Source organism: Mustela nivalis (assembly GCF_964662115.1).
Source record: "Mustela nivalis genome assembly, chromosome: 14".
Lineage (NCBI taxonomy): Eukaryota > Metazoa > Chordata > Mammalia > Carnivora > Mustelidae > Mustela > Mustela nivalis.
In genome coordinates, this window is record NC_139033.1 from 82,870,433 (window position 1) to 82,884,788 (window position 14,356).

General features: G+C 49.1%; 1 protein-coding gene across 5 annotated transcripts in view; it reads left to right on the forward strand.

Moving 5' to 3' along the window:
- Nucleotides 1-12,737, forward strand: part of SLC2A11 (solute carrier family 2 member 11) — a 33,461-nt gene extending 20,724 nt beyond the window's left edge. For 2 of the 5 annotated variants that reach the window (XM_082697712.1, XM_082697709.1), the window contains 9 exons: nt 451-580; nt 1,045-1,193; nt 5,533-5,720; nt 5,837-5,947; nt 6,520-6,621; nt 6,720-6,795; nt 7,049-7,176; nt 7,395-7,604; nt 12,381-12,737. In XM_082697712.1, the coding sequence (XP_082553838.1) occupies nt 451-580; nt 1,045-1,193; nt 5,533-5,720; nt 5,837-5,947; nt 6,520-6,621; nt 6,720-6,795; nt 7,049-7,176; nt 7,395-7,595 (1,085 nt within the window). In that variant the 3' untranslated portion in view covers nt 7,596-7,604; nt 12,381-12,737. The remainder of the gene's footprint in view (nt 1-450; nt 581-1,044; nt 1,194-5,532; nt 5,721-5,836; nt 5,948-6,519; nt 6,622-6,719; nt 6,796-7,048; nt 7,177-7,394; nt 7,605-12,380) is intronic. The other 3 variants (XM_082697711.1, XM_082697710.1, XM_082697713.1) reach the window with 3 other exon arrangements.
- Nucleotides 12,738-14,356: the final 1,619 nt, after the last annotated feature.

The window sequence follows — 14,356 nt, forward strand, 5'->3', positions numbered from 1 at the left end:
TACAAAGATATCAGGATGAGTTCTCAGATTGTCCCTGTGGAGGCAAAGTAGCCTGTTAGGGGCTCCTCGGTTTCTGGGGCTTGTCATGTGTAGAAGCATATTTACCTGGGCTTTTTTTTTTTTTCTCTCAAAGACTTTATTTGACAGAGAGAGAGACACAGCGAGAGAGGGAACACAAGCAGGGGCAGCGGGAGAGGGGGAAGCAGGCTTCCCGATGAGCAGGGAGCCCAGTGCCAAACTCGATCCCAGGACCCCGGGATCATGATCTGAGCCAAAGGCAGACACTTAACCCACTAAGCCACCCTAGTGCCCTACCTGGGTTTTTAGAGACACCCATCTGCAAATCCCCTCTTGACTTACTACTGTTTACACAGCCAGGGGTCTCTGTATTAGTTATCTATTCCTGGGAAAGAAAGTACTCTGAAACTCCGTGGCTATGCACACGTCTAGGCTTGAGCATGAATGTCCAGCCCATGTACCTGGGGGAAAGTGCTCCCAAGGAACTCCGAGGAGCCGTGGCCATGACCCCAGCCATCTTCACTGCCCTGGGGATCTTGATAGGTCAGGTGGTTGGACTCAGGTAAGCACTCTGTTTCCCTGTGCCCTGAGTGGTTTGAGGGATGCCAGAAAAAGCCCTCGCCTAAATTTCTTTTCAATCCACTAAGTGTATTAAGGCATTGCTTCTTTAAATTAAGAAATCCTCTTTGTACTAAAATCCTTCCACACCCATCTGGCCGATACACAAAACGGGTATTAGTCAAACCACCCCTCAGTGTGGTTTGGAAAGACTGGGCAGAGGAGTCACTATGGATAAGGTGGGGCCGTGGCCCCGCCTTATCCTGGGATCCTACCTAGGATGGGAGGGATCTTGGTGTCCAGACCCAGAGCTGGTTAGAAAGAAGCAAAGAGTAATACAGGTCCTCTGCCCTTGAGACGGCAGACAGGCAGGGGACTGGGTGGGGGGAGGTGGGGGGGGATTACGGGGCAAGTGTGCAGGGTCCTGGCAAGGAAGCACCTGGTCCCTCCTCTCTTCTGCCTCCCCAGGGAGCTCCTGGGTGACCCAGGGGCCTGGCCCCTGCTGCTGGCCAGCTGCCTGGTGCCTGGGCTGCTCCAGCTTGCCTCCCTCCCTCTGCTCCCTGAGAGCCCACGCTACCTACTCATTGACCGTGGAGACACCGAGGCCTGCCTGGCAGGTGAGTCCCCGACCTCAGGTCCCCAGACCACCCTTGATACAGGGACACATCTGTCCAGAGCATGTGAGTCCCCATTTCTTGGGTTTATCAGGAAAAAACTGTCCTTCACTTTTGTGCCATCCACCCATCTCTTCAAAAGTCTTTTTTTTTTTTTTTAAGATATTATTTATTTATTTATTTATTTGAAACAAAGAGAAATAGGGCACAAGTGGGGAGGAGGGGCAGAGGGAGAGGGAGAAGCAGGCTCCCCTGTGAGCAGCTAGTCCCATGTGGGGCTCGATCCCAGGACCCTGAGATCATGACCCGAGCTGAAGGCAGACACTTACCTGACAGAGCCCCCCAGATGCCCATCTTAACTCTTTATCAGGGCACCTGGGTGGCTCAGTCAGTTAAGCATCTGCCTTCGGCTCAGGTCATAATCTCAGGGTCCTGGGATAGAGCCAGCCTCTGACTCTGCACTCAGCGGGGAGTCTACTCCCTCTCCCTCTGCTCCTCCCCGCCATGCTCGCTCTCTCTCTCAAACAAATAAATAAAATCTCTTTAAAAAAAAAAAAAAACCTCTTTACCAAAGGGCTGTCCTAAGTGCCAAGGCTGCAGGACGGAGCAGACCCCACTTCTGACATCCAGGAACAGCGTGACGGTGCCAAAGGAGAGCCCTTCCCCTCTACCGCATTTGCAGGACGAAACACTGTGTCACCTGGGTGCTGATGGACTGATTCATTAGCTACGGCCATGATAATGATGCCCCAAAACAATACCAAAAGTCTCTGGCTTAACATAATCCATTAGGGCGTCTTCTACTCATTTACTTGCTGGGCAGGCTGCATGACTGCTGATCTCAGCCGGCAGTCTTGGTGTCTGGGAATTGGCCGATGAGCCAGTCCAGGCTGGTCCAGACCGGAGCCCGTTCAGTTCTGCTGTACACGCCTCTCTCCTCTCTCTTGGTACCAGTGGGCCTGCCTGGGAATGTTCTCTCTCTCTCTCTCTCTCTCTCTCTTTTTTTTTTTTTTTAAAGATTTCTTTATTTAATTAATTGACAGAGAGAGAGAGAGCTAGAGAGGTAACACAAGCAGGGGGGTGGGAGAGGAGAAGCAGGCCTCCTGCTGAGCAGGGAGCCGGATTCGGGCTCCATCCCAGGACCCCGGATCATGACTTGAGCCACCCAGGCACCCCGGGAATGTTCTTATTACAGTGATGGCAGAGGACCAAGAAAGCAGATCTAGTTGCACGAGTATTTTGCACATCTGTGCTCCCCATGCCCGTGAACAGCCCATCAGCCGTGTCCCTGAGTCCAAAGTCAAGGCATGGGGAGATCAACGGCCTCTCCTCTCACATGACAAGGGATGTCCATTTAGAGAGAGCTGAGGACCAGCGCACACTCATGCACCTTCTCAGCTCGCCATTGTGATCACAGCTATTACTGATGTCCTTCCCCTATGCGAAACATGCTCAGTGTCAGCCGGAACCCCTTGTCTCACCCAGTCATGGCATCCGTCTTGCAGTCCAGGATCTTAAGATCACATCAAGTCTCTGTGTGGCTTCTCTTGATCCAGAGACCTAGGAACTAACAACACAAGTCTTCTGCCTGTCTGAACTCAACACACAATGGTGAAAGTAGGACAGTATAACCAGAACTAACCCTCATTTCTTTTTTTTTTTTTAAAGATTTTATTTATTTATTTGACAGAGAAAGATCGCAAGTAGGCAGAGAGGCAGCCAGAGAGAGAGAGAGAAGCAGGCTCCACGCTGAGCAGAGCCCAGTGCAGGGCTTGATCCCACGACCCTGAGATCATGACCCGAGCCGAAGGCAGTGGCTTAAATCACCAAGCCACCCAGGTGCCCCTAACCCTCATTTCAAAGAGGAGGAGTCAAGCAGTCACCGGTCCTTAACGCTAAGGTGCCCCTCGGAAAATGCTGCCAAATCTCCCTGCTTTGCAGGTAGGGAATGTTCCATGATCAAGTTCTGGCTCTGTCCCCTGGGAGGGGCTTTGAGGCCATGGTGTCCCCTGGTTCTAGCTTCTGCCCTCTGAGATATCCATTCTTGACACCTTCTGAAGAGGGCATTGCAAATATACTCCTAGAAAGTTGAGGTACAGAAGTTTTTACATTTCCAGTTGTCTCGTTCCCTTTTCATCCGGTGTATGGAGCTTTTGTCAATATAATTCTTTGAGAAACGATGTGATTTTTCTATGTATTTGATTGATGTGCCCAAAAGCCATACCCAAAAGTCTTTTTGGGACATGCTTCCCTCTTGAGACTGAATGACTGGAATTTGGGGCATGGTAGGCTGCTGGGGATCAACACCCTTAAGTCCCCCAAATGCCCCTTTTCCTGCCAGGAGTGTCTATGAGGCACTGGCATTAAACCACACCCTTAATTTGATCATTACCCTGAGTTCATGGCTCACTGGCAGGGCTCTGCACTTGATCTTTTTTTTTTTTTTTTTCTTTTTAAAAGATTTTATTTATTTATTTAACAGAGAGAAAGAAATCACAAGTAGGCAGAGAGGCAGGCAGAGAGGGAGGGGAAGCAGATTCCCTGCTGAACAGAGAGCCTGATGCGGGGCTCAATCCCAGGACCCTGAGACCATGACCTGAGCCAAAGGCAGAGGCTTAACCCACTGAGCCATGCAGGAGTTCCTTTTTTTTTCTTTTCAAAGATTTTTTTTTAAAGTTTTATTTATTTATTTATTTGACAGACAGAGATCACAAGCAGGCAGAGAGGCAGGCCGAGCAGAGAGCCCGATATGGGGCTCGATCCCAGGACTCTGGGATCATGACCCGAGCCGAAGGCAGAGGCTTTAACCCACTCAGCCACCTAGGCGCCCCTTCTTTACAAAGATTTCATTTATTCATTTGACAGAGAGAGACACAGCGAGAGAGGGAACCCAAGCAGGGGATGTGGGAGAGGGAGAAGCAGGCTTCCCACAGAGGAGGGAGCTTGATGTGGGGCTCAATCCGAGGACCCTAGGATCATGACCTAAGCTGAAGACAGATGCCCAACGACTGAGCCACCCAGGCACCCCTGGATTTGATATTTGCTTTCAGGCTGTAACTTCACATGAAAGTCTTTTTGCTAATTGGTGGGGCTAGAGATGTTTTTTGTTTTGTTTTGTCTTTTAATTAAATCAACCTATTGAGTTCCAGAATAAGTTAAATTTAGTTAAATCTTGTTCTCTCTGAAGGTCTTTTTGAGGTCATGTTTTTCTTTCTCTCTCTTTTTTTTAAGGTTTTATTGATTTATTTGATAGACACAGAGAGAGCACCAGCAGGGGGTTTGGCGAGCAGAGGGAGAAAGAGAAGCTGGCTTCCTGATGAGCAAGAGAACCTGATGCGGGGCTCAATCCCAGGCTAGATCATGATCTGATCTAAAGGCAGACACTTAACTGACTGAGCCTCCCAGGTGTCCCTCATGTTTTTCTTACAGTAAGCTTAGGATAATCAGTGAAAAGCAATCAGTTCATGCTTTCACCACATAAGGATCTCTTCCCTAGAGCCCAGGAGTTCATGAGATCTGTTTTCCTTTTTCTGCAATACTGCCCTTCCTACCCACCCAGGTGTCCATTTTTCTAGCCTCCTCTCCATCTCTGCCTGGTATTGGAGTTGTACCATAGATTACAGGTCCTAGTATGGTAGCACCTGCACCTGTTAATTCATCAGTTTTCTGTTGCTGCCTAATAATCATACCTCAGTGGCAAGCCAAAGAAGCAATCCCTTAGTTGAAGCTTCTGAGTTCCCTGGGATTCGCTGATGTCTGCACCTGGCTGGTGGCTCTGCGGCTCTTGGTCTCTCGCACAGTCTGCTGGGCATTGGCTAATTTAGGAGGGTCCCAGCTGGGCCATCTCTGCTCTTCCTGGGACCGGTGGGCTAGCCCCGCCACACCTTCTTATGATGGTGGTAGAAGAGCAGGAGAAATGAGCAAGGTCTCTTAAGGCTTGGGCTGGAATTTACATACCCTCCCTACAACCTCATTCTATTGGCCAGAGCGAGTCATATGACACAGCTCAGTGTCAAGGGGTAGAATAGGTACTTGCCCCTTTGGCTGGGGCCACTGCAAAAATCACCTAGCAGAGGGCCTGGATGCAGGGGAGGATGGAGAACTGGGGACATTGGATAATGGCAATCTGCTGCAGTTGTGTCCAGTCTGATGTCTCTGCAGAACCCCGAGCTCCTAAAGCCTTTTTTGGTCCGTGATGCCCTGAAATGACAGGGAAAGGGCAAGATCATCCCCATATGATCAGGGGGCCGGGGGAGAGGATGAACGGAGTTGGGGGTGGGAGCTCACTATGGGGGACCAAAGAGGGACGGATGGGGCTCAGCGCCCTCTACCCCTGCCCCAGCCCTGCAGCGGCTGCGGGGCACTGCAGACGTGGTGGGGGAGCTGGAGGAGCTGGAGGAGGAGCGGGTCGCCTGCCAGGACCAGCGCACCCGGCGCCCGTGGGAGCTGTTCCAAGATCGCGGCCTGCGGAGGCAGGTGATGAGCCTCGTGGTGCTGGGCAGTGCCGTGGAGCTCTGCGGGAACGACTCGGTGAGGACCGTGCTTCATTCCCCTCTCCCTAGGACAGGAGGCTGCAGACTGCAGGCCACTAGAAGGCTGCAGACTGCAGGCCGCTGGCAGCCTGGCCCTCTGCTCTCTGTCTCCAGGTGTATGCATACGCCTCCTCAGTGTTCCAGGCGGCGGGCATCCCCGAGGGGAAGGTCCAGTATGCAGTCTTGGGGACTGGGAGCTGCGAGCTGCTTGCGGCCTGCCTCAGTGTGAGTTTGTCATGGGCTTGGGCTGACCCTCTACCAGCCTTTAGGGATCGGTGGGGGGGTGGGCAGTGACTGAAGTCCTCTACCTTGAGCTCTTTTCCACTCCAGGTCACTATGTTCAAATGGGGCGACTTAGCTAGCATTTATTGAACACCAACTGTTGACCGTGCACTTAACACACCATTTTGAGATGAGGAAACTGAATGAAGGGGAGGGGCCAAATTAATAATTAAAACATCAATAGGGGCGCCTGGATGCCTCAGCCACTTGAGCTTCTGTCTTCGGATCTGATGGTAATTTCAGGGTCCTGGGGTTGAGCCCTGTATTGGGCTTCCTGCTCAGCAGGAAACCTGCTTCTCCCTCTCCCTCTGCCCCTCCCCACTGCTGCGCTTGCTCTCTTACTTGCTCACTCACACTCTCTCTCTCAAAAATCTTAAAAAATGCCTTAATCTCCTGAAGCAATCAACAGCTCCTAACAGTCCCCGCCCCCCCCATCTTCCCGCTGCTCTCCCTTAAACCAAGGGAAGCATGCTTCCAGTGCAGGGGTCAGTGACCAGGCCTCCCTTCCTTTGCAGTGTGTACTGATCGAGAGGTCCGGCCGCCGCGTGCTGCTGATAGGCGGGTACTGCCTGATGACCTGCTGGGGAAGTATTTTCACCGTGGCCCTATGCCTGCAGGTAGCTGGTGTGGGATGGGGACGGAGCGGGCATGAGTGCTGCAACTTGGGGCAGCCTGATCTCCACCTCACTGCACCCCCTCTGCCCCTTTACTACAGAGCTCCTTCTCCTGGATGCCCTACCTGGCCATGTCCTGCATCTTTGCCTTCATCCTCAGCTTTGGCATTGGCCCCGGTGAGTGAGCCCAAGGAACACCGGGCTTTGGCATTGCAGAAGGAACTCAATTGTCTGTGTTCATGACAGATGGTTGTGAAGGCTGTGTCACCTGCATGCCCCTCCCCCCAGCCTACCTGCGCTGAGGCGTCTGGGAGGGAATGGCCAGAGAAGAGGACAAGGGGGTCCCCACTCCCATGTCAGGGACAAGGTGGGGGGAAGGCTGGGCTGGGAGCTCTGGCTGGCAGCCCCCTGTCCCTGCTCCTCCTTCTAGCCGGAGTGACAGGGATCCTGGCCACGGAGCTGTTTGACCAGAAATCTAGGCCTGCTGCCTATATGGTTGGCGGCGCGCTCGTGTGGACCTTGCTCTTCTTGGTCGGGCTGGGGTTTCCCTTCATCAAGGTAGGCCTCCCCTGTCTCCCCCAAACACCAGGGCCCTGTCTTAGGTTTTACTTCTGTCAGCAGCAGAGTCCCTGCTGGAGGTCTCCATCCTCCACCGATGGGGTTGGGACTCATCTGAACCATGAGGGACAAATCTCTCAATACCACCTGTCATGAAGCCTTCCATCTGGCGGCTGAACTGGGCCACAGCAGGTCTCCGGGTCTCTCCACACCTACAGGAGGGCTTGTCCCACTTTCTCTATATGCCTTTCCTCGCCTTCTGTGTCTGTGGGGCCATCTATACTGGCTTCTTTCTCCCTGAGACCAAAGGCAAGACCTTCCTGGAGATCTCCGAGGAACTGCACAGACTCAACTTCCCCCGGCAGAGCCAGGGCCCCAAGAGGATGGGCCCAGAAGTCATCCTGTCCACAGAGCTGTAGCTCTGTTAGGTATGGTGGGGGCCCAGGTTCAGCTGTTGCTGTCTCCTTTGCTTCCTGCCAAGGGTCCTGGCCCCCTGCATTCCCTAGTTCCTGTGTTCATTTGTCTAATGAGTGCTTTATTTTTTTTTATTTTTTATTTTTTTTTTAAGATTTTATTTATTTATCTGACAGAGAGAGATCACAAGTAGGCAGAGAGGCAGGCAGAGAGAGAGAGAAAGGAGGAAGCAGGCTCCCTGCCGAGCAGAGAGCCCGATGCGGAACTCGATCCCAGGACCCTGAGATCATGACCTGAGCCGAAGGCAGCGGCTTAACCCACTGAGCCACCCAGGTGCCCTTTATTTTTTATTTTTAAAAGCTTATTTATTTATTTATTTGACACAGAGAGAAATCACAAGTAGGCAGAGAGGCAGGCAGAGAGAGGGGGAGAAGCAAACTCCTTGCTGAGCAGAGAGTCTGATGCGGGGCTCAATCCCAGGACCGTGGAATCATGACATGAGCAGAAGGTAGAGCCTTAACCCACTGAGCCACAAAGGCATAAGCACCCATAACATGAATGCTTACTAAACACCTACTGCTTGCAGCCATGGTGCTGAGTGCTTAGCAATCCATGGTGAGCCAAGAGAGGTGGCATCAGGACCTGCTGGTAAGCTCCCTATCTAGAGGAAACCAACAAAAAGAATCACAAACTCAGGGAAATGCAGTGACAGAAAATGCAGATTATAAAGTGCTTACAGGGGCACCTGAGTGGCTCAGTGGGTTAAAGCCTCTGCCTTTGGCTCAGGTCATGATCTCAGTGTCCTGGGATTGATCCCCATGTTGGGCTCTCTGCTCAACGGGGAGCCTGTTTCCCTTCCTCTCTCTCTGCCTGCCTCTCTACCTACCTCTGATCTCTGTCTGTCAAATAAATAAATAAAATCTTAAAAAAAAAAAAAATAGGGCGCCTGGGTGGCTCAGTGGGTTAAGCCGCTGCCTTCAGCTCAGGTCATGATCTCAGGGTCCTGGGATCAAGTCCTGCATCGGGCTCTCTGCTTGGCAGGGAGCCTGCTTCCCTCTTTCTCTCTCTCTCTCTCTTTGCCTGCCTCTCCATCTACTTGTGATCTCTCTCTCTGTCAAATAAATAAATAAAATCCTTTAAATAAATAAATAAATAAATAAATAAATAAATAAATAAAAGTGTGTACAGACTAGGGAGCTTGACCTAGTTTGAAGAGGGCTGTTAGAAAAAAATTTTCTGGGGGTGCCTGGCTGTCTCTGTTGGTAGAAACGTGACTCTTATTCTCAGGGTTAAGTTTGAGACCCATGTTGGGTGTAGAGATTACTTAAAAATAAAATCTTGGGGGCGCCTGGGTGGCTCAGTGGGTTAAGCCGCTGCCTTCGGCTCAGGTCATGATCTCAGGGTCCTGGGATCGAGTCCCGCATCGGGCTCTCTGCTCGGCAGGGAGCCTGCTTCCTTCTCTCTCTCTCTGCCTGCCTCTCCATCTACTTGTGATTTCTCTCTGTCAAATAAATAAATAAAATCTTTAAAAATAAAATAAAATAAAATAAAATCTTGGGGCACCTGTGTGGCTCAGCCAGGTAAGCATCCAACTCTTGATTTCAGCTCAGGTCATGATCTCAGGTTTGTGAGATCAAGCCCCATGTCAGACTCCACACTGGGCTTGGAGCCTGCTTGGGATTCTCTCTGCCTCCGCCCCTCCCCAACCTCACCTCTTTAAAAAAAAAGGGGGGGGGGCATACATTATAAAGCCACCACTACAATCAAAGTGGAATATTTGCATCACCCCAAAATCTTCCCCTTTGTCATCCATAGGCCCCCCACATGCAGACCCAGGCAACCAGTGACATGCCAACTGCCATGATAGGTCACATTTACTTTTTTTTTTTTAGAGTTTGATGTCATTCCATACTATATGTATGCATTTGTGTCTGGCTTTGCTCCCAAAAGTTTCTGAGCTTCATGCATGTTGTCACATGTATTATATTATTCTTTTGTGTTGCTGAGCAGTATTTCACTGTATGATAATTTGTTTACCATTTCCCTGTTGATGGACATTTTGGGCTGTTTCTGAATCTCGGCCATCCCAAATAAAACTGCGATAAATATTCCTGTATAAGTTGTTGTATAGACAAATGTTTTCATTTCTTTTGGGTAAATAAATTGCTGAGTTTAATAGCAAATATATGTTTAGGGGAACCTGGCTGGCTCAGGTGGTAGAGTGTGTGACTCTTGATCTCTGGGTCATGAGTTCAAGCCCCACATTGGGAGTAGAGATTACTTGAAAAATAAAAGCTTTGGAATGCCCACAATAGCCAAACTTTGGAAAGAACCCAGATGTCCATCAATGGATGAATGGATAAATAAGATGTGGCATATATATATATATATATATATATATATATATATATTATGCAGCCATCAAAAGAAATGAAATCTTGCCATTTGTAACGATGTGGATGAAACTAGAGGGTATTATGCTGAGTGAAATAAGTCATTCAGAAAAAGACAATTTTCATTATGATCTCCCTGATATGAAGAATTTGAGAGGCAGGGTGGAGTGTTGTGGGTAGGGAGGGAAAAAATGAAACAAGATGGAATTGGGAGGGAGACAAATCATAAGAGACACTTACCTCACAAAACAGAGGGTTGCAAGGGATGGAGGTAGGAATGGGGTCGCTGGGTTATGGACATCAGGGAGGGTATGTGCTATGGTGAGTGCTGTGAAGTGTGTAAGCCTGATGATTCACAGAGCTCTACCCCTGGGGCAAATAATACATTATATGTTAATAATAAATTTAAAATATGTATATTAAATAAATAAAAAATAAAAGCTTTGGGGTGTCTGGGTGACTCAGTCAGTTAAGCATCTGCCTTCAGCTCTGGTCATGATCCCAGGGTCCTGGGATTGAGCCCCATGTTGGGCTCCCTGCTTAGTGGGGAGCCTGCTTCTCCCTCTCCCGCCTATTCTGCCTGCTTGTGCGCTCACTGTTTCTCTCTGTCAAATAAGTAAAATCTTTAAAATAAAATAGGGGCACCTGGGTGGCTCAGTGGGTTAAAGCCTCTGCCTTTGGCTCGGGTCGTGATCCCAGGGTCCTGGGATCGAGCCTCACATTGGGCTTTCTGCTCATCAGAGAGCCTGCTTCCCCCTCTCTCTCTGCCTGCCTCTCTGCCTACTTGTGATCTCTGTCAAATGAATAAAATCTTAAAAAGTAAAATAAAATAAAAGCTTTAAGGGCACCCCTCTCTGGTCCCCTCCCTCTTTGGGAGCTTTGTATTCTATTGGTTAATAAGCTTTACTATCACTCAATAAACCTTGCTTTGCTACCCACCAAAAAAATGAATAAATAAATGGATGGATGGATGGATGAATGAATGAATAAACAAAAGCTTTTAAAATAGTGAATGTATGTTTAGCTATAGAAGAAAAACAAAACTATATAAAAAACTTGTCCCAAATGATTATACTGTTTCATTTTTTATAAGATTTTATTTATTTGAGAGAGAGAGGGAGAGGGAGTGTCACAGGGAGAAGCAGACTTCCCACTGAGCAGGGAGCCAGACATGGGACTCTGGGACCATGACCCGAGCCAAAGGCAGATGCTCAACCGACTGAGCCATGTAGGCGCCCATGACTGCGCTGTTTTATTTTTTTTTTTTATTTTTTTTTTAAAGATTTTATTTATTTATTTGACAGAGAGAAACCACAAGTAGGCAGAGAGGCAGGCAGAGAGAGAGGAGGAAGCAGGCTCCCTGCTGAGCAGAGAGCCCGATGTGGGACTCGATCCCAGGACCCTGAGATCATGACCTGAGCCGAAGGCAGCGGCTTAACCACTGAGCCACCCAGGCACCCGACTGCGCTGTTTTAAAAGCCCACTTGCAATGCACAAGAATTGTGGATGCCGTAGCTCTTCATCAGCACCTTGTATTGTCCATCTTTGCAATTGAGCTATGCTGCAGGCTATACGATGGTGTCTCATGGTGGTTTAATGCGGACATTTCCCTGACAACAAATCATCAAAACGCTCACCATGAGTATCTTCTCATGCGTGGAACACGGCCATTCACGTGTCTCTTGTGAAGAATCTGTTCAAATATTTCGTCCACTATTTTATTCATTTGACAGACAAGAGATCACAAGTAGGCAGAGAGGCAGGCGGGGGGTGAGGTGGGATGGGGATCAGGCTCCCCGCTGAGCAGAGAGTCTGATGCGGGGCTCCATCCCAGGACCCTGGGATCATGACCTGAGCTGAAGGCAGAGGCTTTAACCCACTGAGCCACCCAGGTGCCCCTCGTCCACTACTTTTTTAAAAAAGAAGTTAAGGGGCGCCTGGGTGGCTCAGCGGGTTAAAATCTTTAAAACAACAACAACAAAAACATTTGAGGGGTGGAGGGGCAAAGAGTATCTCAAGCAGACTCTGAACTGAGTATGGAGCCCAATGCAGGGCTTGATCCCATGACTCCAAGATTACAACCCGAGCCACAAGGAGGAGCCAGATGCTTAACTGACTGAGCCACCCCGGCAGCCCAAATTTTAACTTTTTTTTTTTTAAGATTTTATTTATTTATTTGACAGAGATCAGAGGTAGGCAGAGAGGCAGGCAGAGAGAGAGGAGGAAGCAGGCCCCTGCTGAGCAGAGAGCCTGATGTGGGGCTCCATCCCAGGACCCTGAGATCATGACCTGAGCCGAAGGCAGAGGCTTTAGCCCGCTGAGCCACTATCCATCTAAAATCAATAAATCTTTAAAAATGTTTTGAAAAGTTGTTGTTGTTGTTTTTTTTTTTTTCAGAGCGGTTTTCATTTCACTGCAAAACTGAGAAGAAAATACAGAGATTTCCCATATGCCTCCTCCCTCCTCATAGGCAGGGATGATTCTTTTATTGTCGGGGACCGCCTCCAGCCAGGAAAGTCCCCGCCAAGACAAGAAGGTGCTTGGCTCACTGCCAGCAAAATACGCTGCGCGTAAACAACGAACTTTCTGGTGAAGCCCGCCTAAAGGAGGACATAGTCATTGGCTGTTTCAAATTTAATCAGCATAGTAACAAGACTCTTATTGGCTCTCCCCATTGCTTGGCCCCTTATTGGTCACCCTGCTGCATATAAACTAAGGAAGTTGACGAAATAAACGGAATGAAGCATTAACACCGTAACTGGCTGATTGTCGTTCTTGCGGGTCGAGGGCGATACTTTATCACCAAAATCCCCCACCAGCAGGTTCCCGTGTTACTATCCATGAGCCTACGTGGATACATTAACACCCAAAGGCCATGTTGCACATTCTCTGGGTTGGACAGATGTGACGTGCACCACCACCGTGATATACAGAATATTTCTACTGGCCTGAAAATCCTCTCTGCTCTACAAATCACCCCTCCCTTCCCATTGATCCTTGGCAGCTACTGAGTTTTTGCTGTCTTCATCATTTTACATTTTGTATGAAAGTCCCCTGCCCTGGAAAGTCCCCTCCTCTAGAAGATAGGATAACTAACCGCTTGTTTGCTTTTCTGTGAACCGCTGGCTTTTAGGCGTAGATTAGGTTATTAATTGCGTGATTAATTGCTCTCTTGCCCTTCTGTAACTGCTTGGCTTATAGAAATAATAAGGACGCCATGATGGCATTCCTACCTTCCCCCTTCTTGTTCCCCCTTCCCGCCTCTCTCCTCCCGCTCGCTGGCCCTCAGAACCAATCAGCCTGTTCCCCCTTCCCGCCTCTCTCTTCGCTTGCGCGGGTCCCCAAAGCCAATCAGCAAACTCCACGTATGCCTTTTTCAAAAGTTCTAACTGTCAACCAATCAGTTGCGCCCTACCCAAAACTTGTTTGTACCTGTCTATAAAAACCCGGCACCACCCCAGCCGGGTGTGCTCAGCTAGCTGGAGCTGCTGACCACCCGCAGGCACCTGCGTAACAATAAAGAACCTCTTGCTGATTGCATCCAGTGGCAGTGTTGGATTCTTGGGTAAGGGGATCCGCGGGTCTTTCAGTATAAAGTCCTATAGTTGGAATCAGACAGCACGTAGGCTTTTCCGATCAGCTTCTTCCCCTTAGTAATACGCATTTAAGGTTCCTCCATGTCTTTGCACAGCTCGCTAGTCCATTTCTTTTTGGTGCTGAATAATATTTCATCATCTGGGCAAAGCACAGTTTATTTTACCCACTCACCCAGTGAAGGACATCTTGATGTCAAATTTGGTCACTAATTTTACATTTGCAACAGTGTATTTCTCTTTTGTTATCCACATTCTGGCAATAAGGAATAAAGTTGCTCTACACATCCACGTGCACATTTTTGTGTCAACATGCTTTTTCGACTCCTTTGGGTAAATATTGAGGAGTGAGATTGCTGGGTCATAGGGTAAGAGGTTGCTTTGTTTTCTAAGAAACTGCCAAACTGTCTTTCAAAGTGGATATAGCATTTTGGGTTCCCAGTGGCAATGAACAAGACTTTCTATTGCCATGAACTTACTTTTTTTAAAGTGAGTTTTTTGAAGTTTTGACAGAGATCACAAGGAGGCAGAGAGGCAGGCAGAGAGAGAGGGGGAAGCAGGCTCACCGCTGAGCAGAGCGCCCAATGAGGGGCTCGATCCCAGGACCCTGAGATCATGACCTGAGTCAAAGGCAGATGCTTCACTGACTGAGCCACCTAGGCGCCCCTCTTCATATGCTTAGGAGTGTATCTGTCAGGATACAGGAGTGTATCTGTTACTGTCTTTAGCTCATTTTTAAAATCAAGCTGTTCATGGGGTGCCTGGGTGGCTCAGTTGGTT